The sequence below is a fragment of the Zychaea mexicana genome, assembly GCF_025766255.1.
Source record: "Zychaea mexicana strain RSA 1403 chromosome Unknown BDB00scaffold_69, whole genome shotgun sequence".
In the NCBI taxonomy this organism is placed as follows: Eukaryota; Fungi; Mucoromycota; class Mucoromycetes; order Mucorales; family Lichtheimiaceae; genus Zychaea; species Zychaea mexicana.
Window position 1 is genome coordinate 228,065 of NW_026516732.1, and position 14,461 is coordinate 242,525.

General features: G+C 42.9%; 5 protein-coding genes across 5 annotated transcripts; 2 read left to right on the forward strand and 3 right to left on the reverse strand.

Moving 5' to 3' along the window:
• Window positions 1–517: 517 nt before the first annotated feature.
• BDB00DRAFT_768585 (RHD3/Sey1) lies at window positions 518–3,757 on the forward strand (the record flags this gene model as incomplete). The annotated part of the gene is made up of 11 exons (XM_053119749.1): window positions 518–639; window positions 768–865; window positions 1,001–1,319; window positions 1,399–1,516; window positions 1,608–1,907; window positions 2,004–2,282; window positions 2,368–2,458; window positions 2,527–2,651; window positions 2,724–2,862; window positions 2,933–3,062; window positions 3,136–3,757. 11 exons carry the CDS (start codon window positions 518–520, stop codon window positions 3,755–3,757), a joined length of 2,343 nt encoding a protein of 780 aa, XP_052976878.1.
• A 45-nt stretch (window positions 3,758–3,802) lies between these two features.
• BDB00DRAFT_837278 (uncharacterized protein) lies at window positions 3,803–4,533 on the reverse strand (the record flags this gene model as incomplete). Its single annotated transcript, XM_053124542.1, has 2 exons — window positions 4,086–4,533; window positions 3,803–3,989 (listed from the first exon to the last, which is right to left on the reverse strand). Coding segments are annotated over exons 1-2 (269 nt in total), but the record flags the coding sequence as incomplete, so codon positions are not given.
• Window positions 4,534–4,766: 233 nt separating this feature from the next.
• BDB00DRAFT_837280 (uncharacterized protein) lies at window positions 4,767–5,382 on the reverse strand. Its single transcript, XM_053124543.1, has 2 exons — window positions 5,172–5,382; window positions 4,767–5,059 (listed from the first exon to the last, which is right to left on the reverse strand). The coding sequence occupies exons 1-2, from the start codon at window positions 5,263–5,265 to the stop codon at window positions 4,896–4,898; spliced, it is 258 nt and encodes an 85-aa protein (XP_052976880.1). The 5' UTR covers window positions 5,266–5,382; the 3' UTR covers window positions 4,767–4,895.
• A 522-nt stretch (window positions 5,383–5,904) lies between these two features.
• BDB00DRAFT_768544 (ClpP/crotonase-like domain-containing protein) lies at window positions 5,905–7,331 on the reverse strand (the record flags this gene model as incomplete). Its single annotated transcript, XM_053119746.1, has 7 exons — window positions 5,905–6,022; window positions 6,107–6,239; window positions 6,373–6,476; window positions 6,560–6,702; window positions 6,783–6,857; window positions 6,923–6,985; window positions 7,080–7,331. The coding sequence occupies 7 exons, from the start codon at window positions 7,329–7,331 to the stop codon at window positions 5,905–5,907; spliced, it is 888 nt and encodes a 295-aa protein (XP_052976881.1).
• A 2,051-nt stretch (window positions 7,332–9,382) lies between these two features.
• Window positions 9,383–12,577, forward strand: BDB00DRAFT_768647 (Ribokinase-like protein; the record flags this gene model as incomplete). The annotated part of the gene is made up of 8 exons (XM_053119753.1): window positions 9,383–9,563; window positions 9,652–9,751; window positions 9,868–10,015; window positions 11,283–11,334; window positions 11,441–11,469; window positions 11,561–11,611; window positions 11,833–12,028; window positions 12,186–12,577. 8 exons carry the CDS (start codon window positions 9,383–9,385, stop codon window positions 12,575–12,577), a joined length of 1,149 nt encoding a protein of 382 aa, XP_052976882.1.
• Window positions 12,578–14,461: the final 1,884 nt, after the last annotated feature.

Below are 14,461 nucleotides of genomic sequence, written 5' to 3' on the forward strand. Positions count from 1 at the left end.
TAAAAAAAAGTGATACGAGGAAACAAGTGGCCAGAACGGCACTCAAAACGCGTATTGCAAGTCCGTAATCCACTCGAGCCCCCCCCCCCTTCTTTCTTCCCCATTTCCCTTTCGCGCAGAGTCAGATCCCTGCTTGTTAACCAACCTTTCTCGCATAATATAAACTACTGCTTGCTCTTAGGTAATAATAACAGTCAACAGCGAGAGTGGATATCGGCTCTTACCCTCTCTCTCTCTTTCTCCTTACTGTGACTCTTTAAAATCCCCCAACCCCCACCCCGCCTTTTGGTTTCGAGTGATAGTGAGTGGTGGTTGGTGGTAATGGTGGCGATGAAGTTAGTGCGTGCGTCTACGTGTTGCTTTATATTACACTCATTTATTCGGGATTCCTTAAAGTTGAGGAGCGCTGACCTGCCTATTTTTTCTTTTTCTCTTCTCTCATTATTATTATTATTATATATATATATATATATATATATATATACGTGTAAATACGACTTATAGTTCACATTGAATCATGAGCAACAACGAAGATACTGCAGTTGCGAAGCAAGATGATGTTAACGGCATCAAGTCATGGGATGAGGATAACGGCTTCATTCCACGTCTTCAAATCGTTGACGAAAATCAAGATTTTACGTATGTACTTTTACCTTTGTTTGTCACGCCAGCAGCAGAGTCATACACGACGACGTACTGACATATTATCACATGCATTTTTCACACCTGGGGTTTTTGTATGCTTGAACCGTTTACTCTCAATCTAGTGAAGAGTTACCGAGTTACATGGGCAAATGGTCACTCGCAGAAGCAGGATTTCAGTATAATGTCGTCGCTGTATTCGGCTCACAAAGCACGGGCAAAAGTAAGTGCGACACTAGTTATTTGCGGAACGGGGGCTCTTTTGGGTGGGGGGGGGGATGAACACAATCAAGGGATGTGAAGAAGGAAAGAGAAAGTGCCACTTTGCTCATACTGTATGCATGCTTTTGGTTGCTAGGTACCTTGTTAAATCGACTGTTTGGTACATCCTTTGATGTGATGGATGAAAAGCAGCGCAGCCAGACGACCAAAGGTATCTGGATGTCCCGTGGTCGAGGAATGCATGTGCTCGTGATGGATGTCGAAGGTACCGATGGCCGTGAACGTGGCGAGGATCAAGATTTCGAGCGTAAATCGGCACTTTTCTCCATGGCAACGAGTGAAGTGATCATTCTGAATTTGTGGGAACATCAAGTGGGCCTCTATCAGGGTGCCAATATGGGCTTGCTCAAGACTGTTTTTGAAGTCAACCTTCAACTGTTCCAGAATCAAAAAGGGTATGTTGGGCACTTTATAACCAATTTCGTTTGGTACCTTACTCTCACATGATACTAAATACACGTACAATGCTTTCAGCAAGGAAAAGACTTTGATCTTGATTGTCATTCGTGATCACGTTGGTTCTACCCCACTGGAAAACTTGGCCACGACACTTCAAGCTGATCTTGAAAAGATTTGGAGCGGGTTATCCAAGGTAAGGAAAATGATCGGCAATGCAAGGGGAATATTTTCCCAGCTATTCAAAAGACTCACAAAGAGGGACATGGCCATTACTGCAATTATAGCCTGAAGGTTTGGAGGACTGCAAGATCCATGATTACTTTGATTTCATGTACACCGGATTGCCCCACAAAGTTCTTCTTCCCGAGAAATTCGACGAAGAAGTTGTCAAGCTTCGAACGCGATTCAATGATCCCAAGGATGCCAATTACGTGTTCCGTCCTCAATACCACAAGCGCATCCCCGCCGACGGATACCATGTCTATGCTTCAAGTATCTGGGACAAGATTCTGTCCAACAAAGACTTGGATTTACCCACCCAACAAGAACTTTTGGCACAATATCGCTGTGATGAGATTTCAAATGTAAATCGGAGTGAGGCCTGATGTTACGATCCCAATATTTTAATGAGAGTTAAGAACGAATCAAGGAAATTGACCCTATATTTCAAATTCATATAGGCTGCATTCGAACGATTTATGGAGCGGATAGCACCTTTTAAAAACCCAATCTTGGAAAAGGCACAGACGGTCCCTGATTTGGGCAAGCAAATGGATGACATCCGCAGCGAGGCCCTGAATTCGTTTGACAAGAACGCTTCACGATACCACCAAGGGGTTTATGAAAAGAAGCGAAAGGATATGTTGGCCAAGCTCAACACACAGCTCAACGTGTTCTTCGTCGGTCAATTGAAGAATTTGCACAAGAAGGCCATCACAATGTTTGAAGAGAACCTCAAGGTAAACTATACATGTCCATGAAAGGAGCCGGTGCCTTTTGAAAAGAAAGATGTTATATACTGATTGTATCTGTGAATATGCACAGGCCGAATTGAAAAAGCCTTCATATAATTTTGCCGAAATCGTAGATGAGTGCCTGAAGGAGGCTAACGATCTTTTTGTATCCGGTGCCAAAGGTATGTATAGTATTTCTTGTCATATGCTCCGATTACTTATACTTTGATTCGCGTTTGTCCCCAATCAGCCATTGTGCTTTCTGATACGGATTGGTCATATGGCCATGAGCATAACCAGCTCGAAGAAGCTTTTGCAAAGGTGTCTGCGCAGGCTCGTGCAGATGAATTCAAGAAGATGAGCAAACAGTTGGCGGTAAGTTTAATATCTATCACGCTCGTCCTTTGACTATGACACATATATTAATTGACATTAATTCCTCCTCAGAAACAAGTTGAAAACGAGCTTTCAGAGCCTGTCTCACTAGCATTGAACAACCCGAAGGAAAAGACTTGGCATGATATCATCCAAGCTTACAAAACAACTGTTGAGCATGGACAAAAGACTTTGGTTGACAAGGCCAAGAGTAAGCTTTAATGTTGTGTGTAGTGTTAGTGAGGAACAGGAAAGGTCTAACTCTTATGGTCGACTTTTAGGCTTCAACTCATCAGACGAGGAACTGCAGGAGTCCATACTAGGCTTGAAGCGCCAGGCATGGCTTGTATTGCGTAAAAAAGTCGATGAGGAACTCGCGGATAATATGCTACTATTGAAATTGCGTTCGAGGTAAAGAAGGATGGAAAGGATGTTGCTATGTGCAGCGTTAACAATACTCAACATATTTTACCGTTGCTTTAAGATTCGAAGAAAAATTCCGCTATGACGAACACGGTCTGCCACGTGTATGGAAACCCGAAGATGACATTGACAGCTACTTCCGCAAGGCACGAGACGATGCTCTTACGCTGATTCCCATATTTGCCAAGATCGACTTGAGCGACGACGAAGGATTTGACATTGAAAACGACGAAGACTTTGATTTCAAACAAACACTTACTATCCTAACGGAGGCCAAGCAGATTGATATCACTAATCGATTCAAGCGGGAGTCGGATGCGTTCTATTTGGAAGCAAAGCGTTCGGTTGTGGCAACCACTGCAAAGATACCCACCTGGCTTTTAGTCGTGATGATTGCATTGGGCTGGAACGAATTCATGACAATTATCAAGAGTCCTATTTATCTCGTTCTCTTCGTCTTTTGCATTACCTTTGGCTATATTATCTATGCATTGAACCTCTGGGGTCCTCTCGAACGTATCCTCACGACAGTGTTTGGAGAAGCAACCAAAATGGCCAAGGAACGCGTGGTAGAAGGAATGGAAAAAGTCAGAGAACAACAACATCAGCTGCAGCAACTTCAAGGCAGCGGCACCAGTGCTGGTGGTGACAATGTGGAAATGAAGTCGTTCAAGGGCGAGTAAATATAAATTTTGAAGGGCTTTTTTTTAAAAAAACTGTTTGATTATATCAGCTATATATATACATATAAAAAATTTTTATACATATCCTTTCCCATATACAAGGCCAAGTTATTTACTCTGAAACACTAATCACGAGACAGCACACTCGTTGTAATGCGTGGTATAGGTTTTAGTAAAACACCCTTCTTTTCAATGAGCTGGTAAGGCATAGGATTGGCACTGTCACTTGCTTCTAAATATGTTATGTCGCAAACCGTCAACTTTGACAAGCCCTCGTAAACTTTAACGTACTCACGCAAAAGCATGTAAAATCATAAAATGTGCATACCGACATTTGGATGGTGCAAGACAAGCCACGGGGACGCTCGGACGACGGTGCGGGTGAAAATTTTTTTTATCATTTTCTTATTAACTACTGAAATGTGGAATGACCACGGTAAGGTTGTTGCCAATTCCGTCATAACTGCAGAGCAGCAGAAGATTACGGCAGGCATAGGAATTTACCGCGTAGATCATCATAGGGTGAGTCCAATCCAACCTTCACCGAGCAGCCCGAAGGAAGCTCAAGGATCCAGCCGAGCTGGTCCTACAATAATCCGCTGTTATTACTGAAAAAGAAATAGCTACGCAAACTAAATGTTATGGCCAACCCCTACGCTCCAACTTCCGAAGAAGTAGAAGCTGTGGATTTAACCTCGCGCACTATAACCGAACAGTGTAATGAAGAAAAAGAAAAACAAGTTTTGCTGGGGAGAGCCCATATTTATACTCAAGAATTGTAACATGTGCCGTTCGACGTTGATTGGCTAGCTGTGAAGTTGTGTCAGCCTTTCGGTGAAAATTTTCCAGTTTCATACACCGCTTCTGCGATGTCAAGCCCAGCAAGTTTACTGTGACTCGGGTCAGCCAACAAACAGAACAGCCGCGCAAAACATGGAAAACAGCACATTAAAGTTTGTCCAAACGTATTATATATAATAATAAAGACTTAAAAATAAGCGAAAAAAAAGCGTGTTTTATTTATTGATATTTTAATGGAAACGGTGTATTTTTGACATGTGTATGTATATGTAGGTGGTTGCGTGAGCGTTTTTTATGTTATGGACCGAGATTTCTGTGTTATTCTCTTTTTCAAAATCTAGAGAGCAGCTTGCTGCTTTGCGATTTCTTCAGCGCGTTCTCGGTTCTTGAGCAACAAATCCTTCTTGCCTTCAATGAGTGCGCTCTGACGGTCGAGAGCTTGGCCGAAAAAGTAACCGACACCACCGAAAGCTGCAGCAGCGGCCAAGTGTGTGGCAGGGTCTAAAAGTTGGGATTTTATAATGGGTAGGACAGACGGCATTGAGTATTCGGATCGTTTATAATGTAATCTATTTTATTGTAAGGAAGATTTTATCCAGGTAAAAGCACATACTGGAAAACAATGGACGCTTTTGAAGACCCAAAGCGTATGTACGGACGAGAACACCGAATGCGGCAAAGCCGGTAACGCTGGTAATGACGCTCATGTTATAATCGTATATAAATCGATTTCGTCGTGAGTTTTCCAAAACCAAGTAAACAGGCCCACAAGTGCCAATCTGAGCGGAGCATAAACTGACTGATGACGTTTGTTCGTTGCTAGGAGAATCTGAATTTGGTAATTTTTGGTTGCTATGGTGATAAATTCGTTACTGTGTGCCTCGTTGCTATGCATCGTATATTTTTAAATTGCCGTAGTGATAACTCCATTGCTTTGCGTCAGTTGTTATTCGTCACATAATTTGGCGTTGCAATGGTACTCTAATCTTTTTGCTGAATCCGATAAAGACGCGGATATAGTATAGGATGATGCATCACAGCATATTGTTGCCTGCTAAATAGTGTAGCCACAAAATGAGTGTATCACAAGTTAAATTGCATAAGCAGCTGTGTTCTGCATAGTAGATGGTCAACCTATTTCAAACAATGTACTCATAACGTTCTCACATATGTCGATACTACATCATTACTGTTACATACATACGGTGCCACGTTTCACTGACCGTCAGCTTATAGCCGCAATCCAGCAATGGTATTATTTCACTGTTCAACAAACATCTTCTCAAACATGATTGCGTCTTATATAATTCTGAACCACAGACGTCTAAGAAATGTCAAGCCTAATCTTAACGGCCCTTGTAAACAGGCTTTCGCTTTTCCTTGAAAGCACGTAGACCTTCTAATCTATCCTCGGTAGGGATCAGCTGTGCATAATAGGCCTGCTCCAACTCGAGACCGGTGTCACTGTATTCAGTTCACTTAGCACATCCAGACAGAAAAAGGGGATAGAAATTACTCACATAAAAAATTGAAAACTACACAACTTACATGTCAACCTGTGCACCCTGATCCACAGCAAGCTTGGCCATCTTGATAGCCAACGGCGCCTGAGGCAAAATGGTTTGTGCGACCTGTAAAGCCTTATCCATTGCACTTTCCTCAGCGACATAGTTGACAACACCTAAGTAAATTAATACGATTTTAAATGATGACATCAGACGCGTTGGCAATATACAAAGCTTCGGTTAATAACAGACTGTGAAAAATTCAAATTGTATATCGAATAAGCTCCTTTATACTCTTCCTATCATTACCATACTCGTATGCTTGCTTGTTACTCAAAACTGATGCAGTGTAAATCAATTCCTTGGCTTTTGAAGGTCCAATTAAACGCGGCAATCGTTGAGTGCCTCCAGCTCTACCATACATACACGCATACATTCATCCAGATTAGATCTTCTTTCTTTTCCTTTAACGCGTTCTAATTTTCATTTTGTTTACCCTGGGATAATTGCCAGTTTAGTTTCAGGAAGACCGATCTTTGCACCAGGACCTGCCACACGCATATCACAAGATAAAGCCATTTCCAATCCACCACCCAGTGCAGCGCCGTCAATTGCTGCGATAGTAGGGATCGGTAAAGTCTGGGAATTTTTATGCAAGAGGACTTAATCGATCTTGACTTTAATAATGTGGCTATTGAAAGGGAAAAAGGACGACATACCTCAAGCTCACGGTAAGCTTGTCTTAAATTGTACAAAAATTGAGTCACTTGAGAAGGGCTCATCGTAGCGCGTTCCTGGAATAAGTATCCGTGTCATTAAGATTCTATCCACAGTATCCCTTCGCCTATGCAAGACTTACTTTAAGATCAGCACCTGCGCAAAACACACGGTCTACCAGACTCTGGATAATCAAAACTCGAGGCTGTTCGCTAAAAGTAGTTGCAGTCGTATTATGCTTTTAAGTTTATTGTCGTGTTCTGTATTACGAAGATTGCAAAGACAGTTTTTGCGAAAACCAACCTGCTGAAGCGCACTTTGGCCAAAGCATCACGGAATTCACCAAGCAATTTAACCGAGAGGGCATTGCGCGCTGCGGGACGATGGAGTTTGAGTACGGCGATTCCGTCATTTTCACCTGTCAAGCGCTCAAGGTATGCGTCTCTTTGGGTAACAGCATCGGCATGTAAGCTACGCAGAAGAATAGTGCCACGCAAAGCTCTCTGAGCGACAGAAGACGTCAAGAGTACACCTGTTGATCGAATAAGCATTTGGTCTACGTAAGTATTGCTATGATAGAAAATAAGACTGGCTAAACAAGCTTGCAGAAGGCGTAGTATGGGATGCAACGCGCCGTATCACTATGCAAGTCAAGCTCAGCGTGGGAAAATCCTTTGTCAATATCGAATACCGCAAGGATCCTGGGCATTCCAGCATGATCGCTCCCGTATTTAAAGCAGATACCTTTCCATGAGCAATCGAGCACCATAATCGTTGGCATAGCCAGTACCTTCGAATTAATGCACCGTATTATCAATAGTAGCTCGCGCATTTGTCTAATAAAATATGTAAAGCCAAAGTCTTGTGTACACTTTTCTTGTTCATCATTTCTTTGTCTGGTGACTATCAGAGACTTTGACAAATAGCGAATTGTTGCTGCTGAACCAAGTTGCTAACTTGGAATTGTTCCATCATTGCTATCCTAGGAACGACAGAGATTTTTTCAATGATTGCGCTGTAAATGGAGAAATTCGCGTATTTGTACTGAGCTGTAATGGAAAGAATATCATCGTGCGATGGCATCAATTATGCCACGATGTAAAGTGGGCAATAATCATGAAAGGGAGTGCAGAAATGATACGTTTCGGAGGTGACATGAGTAAGTTATAAAAAGTTCAATAGGTGACACACTTCTGCGTTCCATATATTACGTACGGAGCATCGATTGCCCGCTTTACCGATGCGGCTACTGCACAAATAAAGAAGCATAGCACACGATATATAAAGCCAGCCAATAACAGTTAGTTCCATCAAATTGTACAAGTTTATTTTTATTTTGCGGTGGACACAAACGCATATTGAAGCGTAAATTAGCTGGATTAACTTTTTCTTGTCATAGGGTTCTCAAAAACGCATAACTGTTGCTGTTGGTTGTCTCATGCACTCATGTACTTATATCGCAACGTGTTTAGTGTAAAGTAAGCGGATGGTGCATTACTGGCCATAGGTGGCGGGTGCTCAAATACCAGGAACGAAGAAGAATTAAGAGAAATCCAGGAAAATAGCCTATTGTACGGGCGCATCTCATTCGTAATATAGCAAGAGCAGAAATGCTTCAGTATGCGTGTCCTCTATCATCAAAGCAGCAGCAATGGTTTGCGAAGAACAAAAGCATGTGTCAAATTTACAGGGCAAATATCCGCTTAATTGAAAGTGGGCCTGAGTACAAGTGAGTAGCGCTGTTTCCGTTCCCCACCACTACCGACAAACCTCTGCCCGGAGAGCAACAGCTTTTGTTTCTGCGCCAGCAAGAGCCTATGCGCTAGAGGAGATGATGGGGTAGAGATCAAGGACGATGGATAGGTAGCGTATACAGTAGTGCCATGTGCAGTGATACAGAAAGATGATATGTCGCGTGTAATACGTACGAGGATGTGCGCGCATCTTGAAAAAAAGGTTCTGTGCTCATTTTCATTTAACTGGAAATTACCACTTATATCGCCAAACAAGGTGCAATGGGGCGATCACTTCCCTCCACCTCGTCCGCTCTTATAATTCCCGCTGGTCATAGAGTTTCGTTCGATTGGGCTTGGTGCATTTCCAGCACTTCTTTGAATCCATGGATTCAGGGGGTTGTATCACTTGGGTCCCAACTTTCCTCCATCAAAGAACAATAGGCTTGGTTTCGTTCGGAGGACAGGGACGAGGAGAATCGGGCGGAAGTGGCCTAGTAACATTAATAGTATAGGCCCACTTCCTTTCTGCTTGGCCCCGTCGTTGCCCACAGGTCATGATGCGAGAGGAAAAGGAAGCGGGCAAGAACAAGACTAGGTGAATTAGGAACGGCAGCACGAGGGGCGGGCTGTCGGAGTAAATGAGTTCGCTGTTGCGGCAGTAGTATTTTTGGCCACACTCAATTTGACTTGTGCCACCGTTTTATATTTATACCACAAAAAAAAAACAAAAACTTGATAACCCTTTCCAACTTCTTTGCTCCAGCTGGCCCATCCTCTTCTTTTCTTCCTTCTTTCTCTCTTTCTCTCCCGCTCTTTAGTCGCTCGCTCCTTTCCTCTCTTTTCTTCACCGTCGCTCATCAATCGTCATGCGTTTGTCAAAGTCTCTTCTCTTGTCCGCCGTTCTCCTCGTTGCGCTTGTGCAGACCACCTTTGCTAGCGTGTATTCGCAGCTTCACTTTATGAAGATCGAGTCGCCCCGAGACGGCCAGGATGTCAAGGCTGGTGATCAATTGGTTGTCAAGTATGTCATGCAACCTCTTATTGATGGTAAGAAGCGCTCACGACTGCCTCCGTCCCTCTCCCACAAAGCTGCCCATCCGATATCCTAATAACATGACTCAATTTGCATATTCAGACCAAACCTCGCCCGGAAAGGCTTTGGCTTTGGATATCAACTTCCATCGCCGCACTGGTAACCAGAAGCAGCAGCAACTTGGCGCTATCCACAAGAAATGGTAAAGTAGTATAACGATTCGTCAATGCAAACATATTGCTACCGACAAAGCCGATAGTTCGTATCGTGTTAATATACACCTGGCCTAACCCATCGTCACCATCACTTTACTTTTAGCCCTGTCGCAGCCAAGCCTAACAAGTACGTTACCTACACCAAGAAGTGGACCGTTCCCGAAGATACCAAGCCTGGATCGTACGCCATTGACTTTGTTGAACAAGTGCAGTTCAGACGCACTCAGATCACTGCCACTGAAACCGTCAAGGTCAACGTCATTGACGATTAATTAATCCGTTGATACGCGTAGAACAAACTCCAACTCTCTTCCATTCCCAACATGCACACACACACACACACACACACAGTGTTTCTGTATTTTCTCTCGTCCCAATCTCTCCTTATACACTCAACATAAACCCAATAACTTGCTTTTTTCCTTCGTTTTTTTGCTTGTATTTCTACAGTAAAAGATAGTTATTTCATTTCGTAATATATACCGGGCTGTTGTGCTTCTTGCTGAATACATGCACACATACCCACTTTGTCACCCACAAGGGAATATAAACAAAAGGAATGGCTGTATACATAACATGTGTGTCGCACGAGCCATCGTGAGTAATCACAGAAACCAAGAACAAAAGTACGACGATGTCGATAACAACAGTGAGTAAAAATTGTATGCAGCCCAATGTACTGGTTATTTTTTAATAATAAATCATATACATTGGTCTAATTACAAAACCCATGAGTAGGTTTTCATATGATTTCCGGTCCCTCCAATCGCGATTCAAAGTGCAAGCCGCGTGTCGGTTTCGTGTATATATAAGAGCGTGGTCGTAGTAGTATCCAAGGTTGTTAATGTTGTTTTAGTAATTCTGTTTTTGGTTATCGTTTTTCAAAAGAAGTCGGTTGGAGCGAGTGTAGGCAGATATCGTTCGCTTTTTTCTCTGGAGTCGACACAGAAATTACTGGCTCTTGCTGGCCTCGAGCTTGGCGTAATAAGCATCGCGACGCTGAACGTTGGGAAGATGGTACAACTGCCACCAAGCAGCACCACCGATACCACCGAGGGCGAAGGAGATGGAAAGGTCCTTGATAAGCAGCTTGCGAAATTTGCCGGTGATGGGAGCAATCATTATTCTTGTTTGAAAAGAGTAGGGAAGGGTTGAAAAAAAAAATATCGTATGTTTGGGATGTGGTGAATGTTTTTTTCATCCGCCGCCACGCCGAGGAGGGGGTTCGCGCTGTCGTCACCATTTGCATCGGAGTTATTCTTCCTCCACTACGTTATTTCAAACGAGTGGTGATACATGTTCTAGCGTGTCTGTGCCACACACTATCCTGCATTTTTTTATTTGATTGGACAGAAATACGCATATGTCGCTCTCCCTCTTCATGGGAAGCGCGAGGCTTTGTTCCGTTTCTTTCTTTCTTTTTCCAGCTTCAAGACATTCACCAACATGGTTGGCAAGATTCTCAACTACGGTTCCTTCAACATTGACCAGACTTTTGCTGTCCCACATATTGTAAAGACGGGCGAGACACTTTCGGCAACTGACTTTAACGCTCGTCCTGGTGGTAAAGGTAGGAAGGCGGTCGCTCTCTGGAAACGGAGCAAGCAAAATTTCCCACACACCCAGACCACATTGATATCCAACTACTATCTTTTATGACATCAAATACGGTGTAGGGGCCAACCAATCAGTCGCTATCGCCAAGGTAATTACAATACCATTAGTTCATTTGTGATATGTTGATTTGTCCATACTGGCGACTGACTATGCAACTTTTTTTTTGTAACAAATTATAGGGCGGTGGTGCTGTCTATCATGGAGGAGTGCTGGGCAACGACGCACGCTGGGTAAAGTTCAATTCATGCCCAAAAGGAACATTAGAATATGTCTTTGGTGACGTTGACCTAACGGTCTTGTTTCTCTGGATAGATCAAAGATTTCATGGAAGAAAACGGTGTCGATATGTCGTTTACCCGCATCTCTGAAACTGAGGTAAGTATATACAACCTATTTCTTCAACAGTCAACTACATATCAAACGAGACCCTGGTACTCACTTTTATATCCAGGGCAACGGTCGTGCATTTATCCAAGTCTGTAGTGAGACTGGTGAAAACTGCATTGTGTTGTATCCAGGCACCAATGCCAAATACACGGCCAAAGAGGCAGGCAAGGTTTTCGATTCATTTGACTCTGAAGACTGGGTTGTGATGCAAAACGAAGTGAGCGAAGGTGGTGCGATCATGAGCCTTGCTGCTGAGAAAGGTAAAGAAATATATAGCGTGTATATACGTGGTTGTAGAGAGTATATGTGAGAGCGGATGTTGTCCAAAAGTATGGATGGATGGCGGGGCAAAGTTATAAAACAGTGAAAGGGACCCGCTCCTTGACGTCATTTTATTTGTCGCTCCGAATTACAAAGGTCTTCCGGTACTGTTCAACCCTGCGCCCCTGACCCGTGGCATCATCGACGAGTTTCCGTTTGACAAGGTTGCGATTCTGATTGTCAATGAACATGAAGCTGCAGACTTATATCGAGAACTGGGCTACGGTGAAGCTCCGAAGATGAAGGAATTGGATATGGCTGGAGAACTGCTGAAAAAGTTCCCTAAAATGCAAGGTGTCGTAGTCACACTCGGTGGAGAAGGTGTAGTGGCCAAGTTCAGAAACGAAGGCGGTCGGATCCGTGATTTCATTGTTCCTAGTCGCAAGGTGGATGTAAAGGACACCACTGGTGCTGGCGATACTTTTGTTGTAAGTGCTTTCAGCAAACCCCAAGAAAGAAGTCCGGGAGGATGCTATCAAAACGGATGATGTACTAAGTACCTGCTGACATAGGGATACTTTCTGGCCGCATTTATTCGTGCAAAGACGGAGGAGTACTTTACTCGGGTGCAGTATGCGCTAGAGGAAGCAAACGTCGCTGCCTCGATCGCAGTTCAGCGATACGGATCCATGAACTCGGTGCCTACCCTTGATGATGTTAATGCTGTATTGAAAAAGTAAATTACAGATATCCTCTTTCTCTCTGTACACATTTGTAAAAATATAGCGCCGCACTCTGTATTCTCTCTCTTTTCTGCTCCGCTCATCCTAATATAATTTATCGTTGCATGTTTGATTTGTGATTGTGGCTGATCTTGTTGTGCTATTTGCTACTAGGTGTGAAGAGCTCATGAGAGTATATAAACAGTACTAGCTCCAGTTACTAAGCAACCCTTATATGTATGAATGAGTGGGACCTATTCTGGTATGGTAAAAGGGTCTGTGCGTGGACAAAAATGGTAACTTCCGATATGTATTGACAGGAACACCTGACTCGTTGTCAAGTCTTTTATGCACGCAACGCACTAGACAATCATCATCGATCTGCAGCATATCATATATCTCACGTTTTTTAAAGTGTGGAGACTCAAATAGTTCTTTTTATAAAAAGCATTATTACTATGATATCGACATAGAATATTATGTGTACGTTTTATATTGTACATGGTACTTGTTCTACTGATGATGAAACATGTAATACGAGGCAGTTCATTTTTTGCAGCGCTTCTGGTCTCTGGAAGTTTAGGAGCCCCTGTTCACCATCTCCTTGTTGCGCAACAAAATACTAAATAAAAAAGATGTCAAAAGAGGAAGAAGGAGAACTGGGACTTTCGGGTGAACACACTCCGGATCTGTAGTCGCATCCACGTACTTATCTTTTGCCATGCTTGCTACGTTGAAGAAAAGTTTTCCTTTGTTGCGCATGATCAACAGTAATACGTAGCACCGAGGTCACGTTAACACATATTCTTGGAAGATATCACAAAACACACGCGCGCAACATGAGTCATGGTCTCTCAAGTGCCTATTTGTAAGATCTTCCAGATTCTGGCTAAGCTACAAGTACGTTTAAAAGTTTGTATTGTATTCAACGTCTCTTATTGAACACTGCGTCTTGGTGGGACATTTTTGCTCAAACAGATATAGGGAGCTTTGTGACTTGAAACCACTGTGTATAGGCACAGGGAAAAGGTTAAGGGGAGGGATCAAGTATCTGCTGGATTTGTAAGCTGTAGGGAGTTATAGAGGTGAGGGATACATATTTTGGCGGGAGTATATATCGTGAAGGCGAATGAGGATAATAAAAAGGATGGTGTTATATATTCCGTGCTTTTTCCTTCTTTTTTGGTCTATTTTCGTTTTTTCTTCTTGTGTTTTTTGTTTTCGTTCTCTATATGATATAGTCTCTGTGACAGAAGAGAGAAAAAAAAAATGAAATGAGAATATTCTTTCTTCCGTTGTTGAATAGAAAGACTATCGTCGCCTCCTCCCCTCTCCCTTTATGACCAAAAAAAAGCAGTCTGTATGCTGTATGTATGCGCATACGCGCGTTCCTGTTAATGTCGGGCAGTGCCCGGTAATTGGATTTCATTGGCCCAACGTGCTGCTGCAACTATACTCGAACCGCTTTGAGAGTTATACTACGCAGAGGACTTATTGGAGTCAAGTTTACTGACAAAGGTCAATATTTATGGTAAGCGGGAACATTATCATCTTCCACATGCTAGGATATATACGGGATCAAGAACATCTTGAAATATAGCGATTCCCGGAAAGTGTTCCTCATATTTTCTGGGCAAATTCTAACTACAGTACTTTGTCTGTTTAAACTCTATATGTAACAAACTCATGAGCAGTTATTCAGTAAATGAA

Excerpts from the sequence above, each read along its gene's own strand:
- BDB00DRAFT_837280 (XM_053124543.1), bottom strand. The coding sequence starts at position 5,265 with ATGAGCGTCATTACCAGCGTTACCGGCTTTGCCGCATTCGGTGTTCTC. Across the intron at positions 5,060-5,171 it reads AAAGCGTCCATTGTTTTCCA|ACCCTGCCACACACTTGGCC; the intron begins GTATGTGCTTTT and ends CCCAACTTTTAG.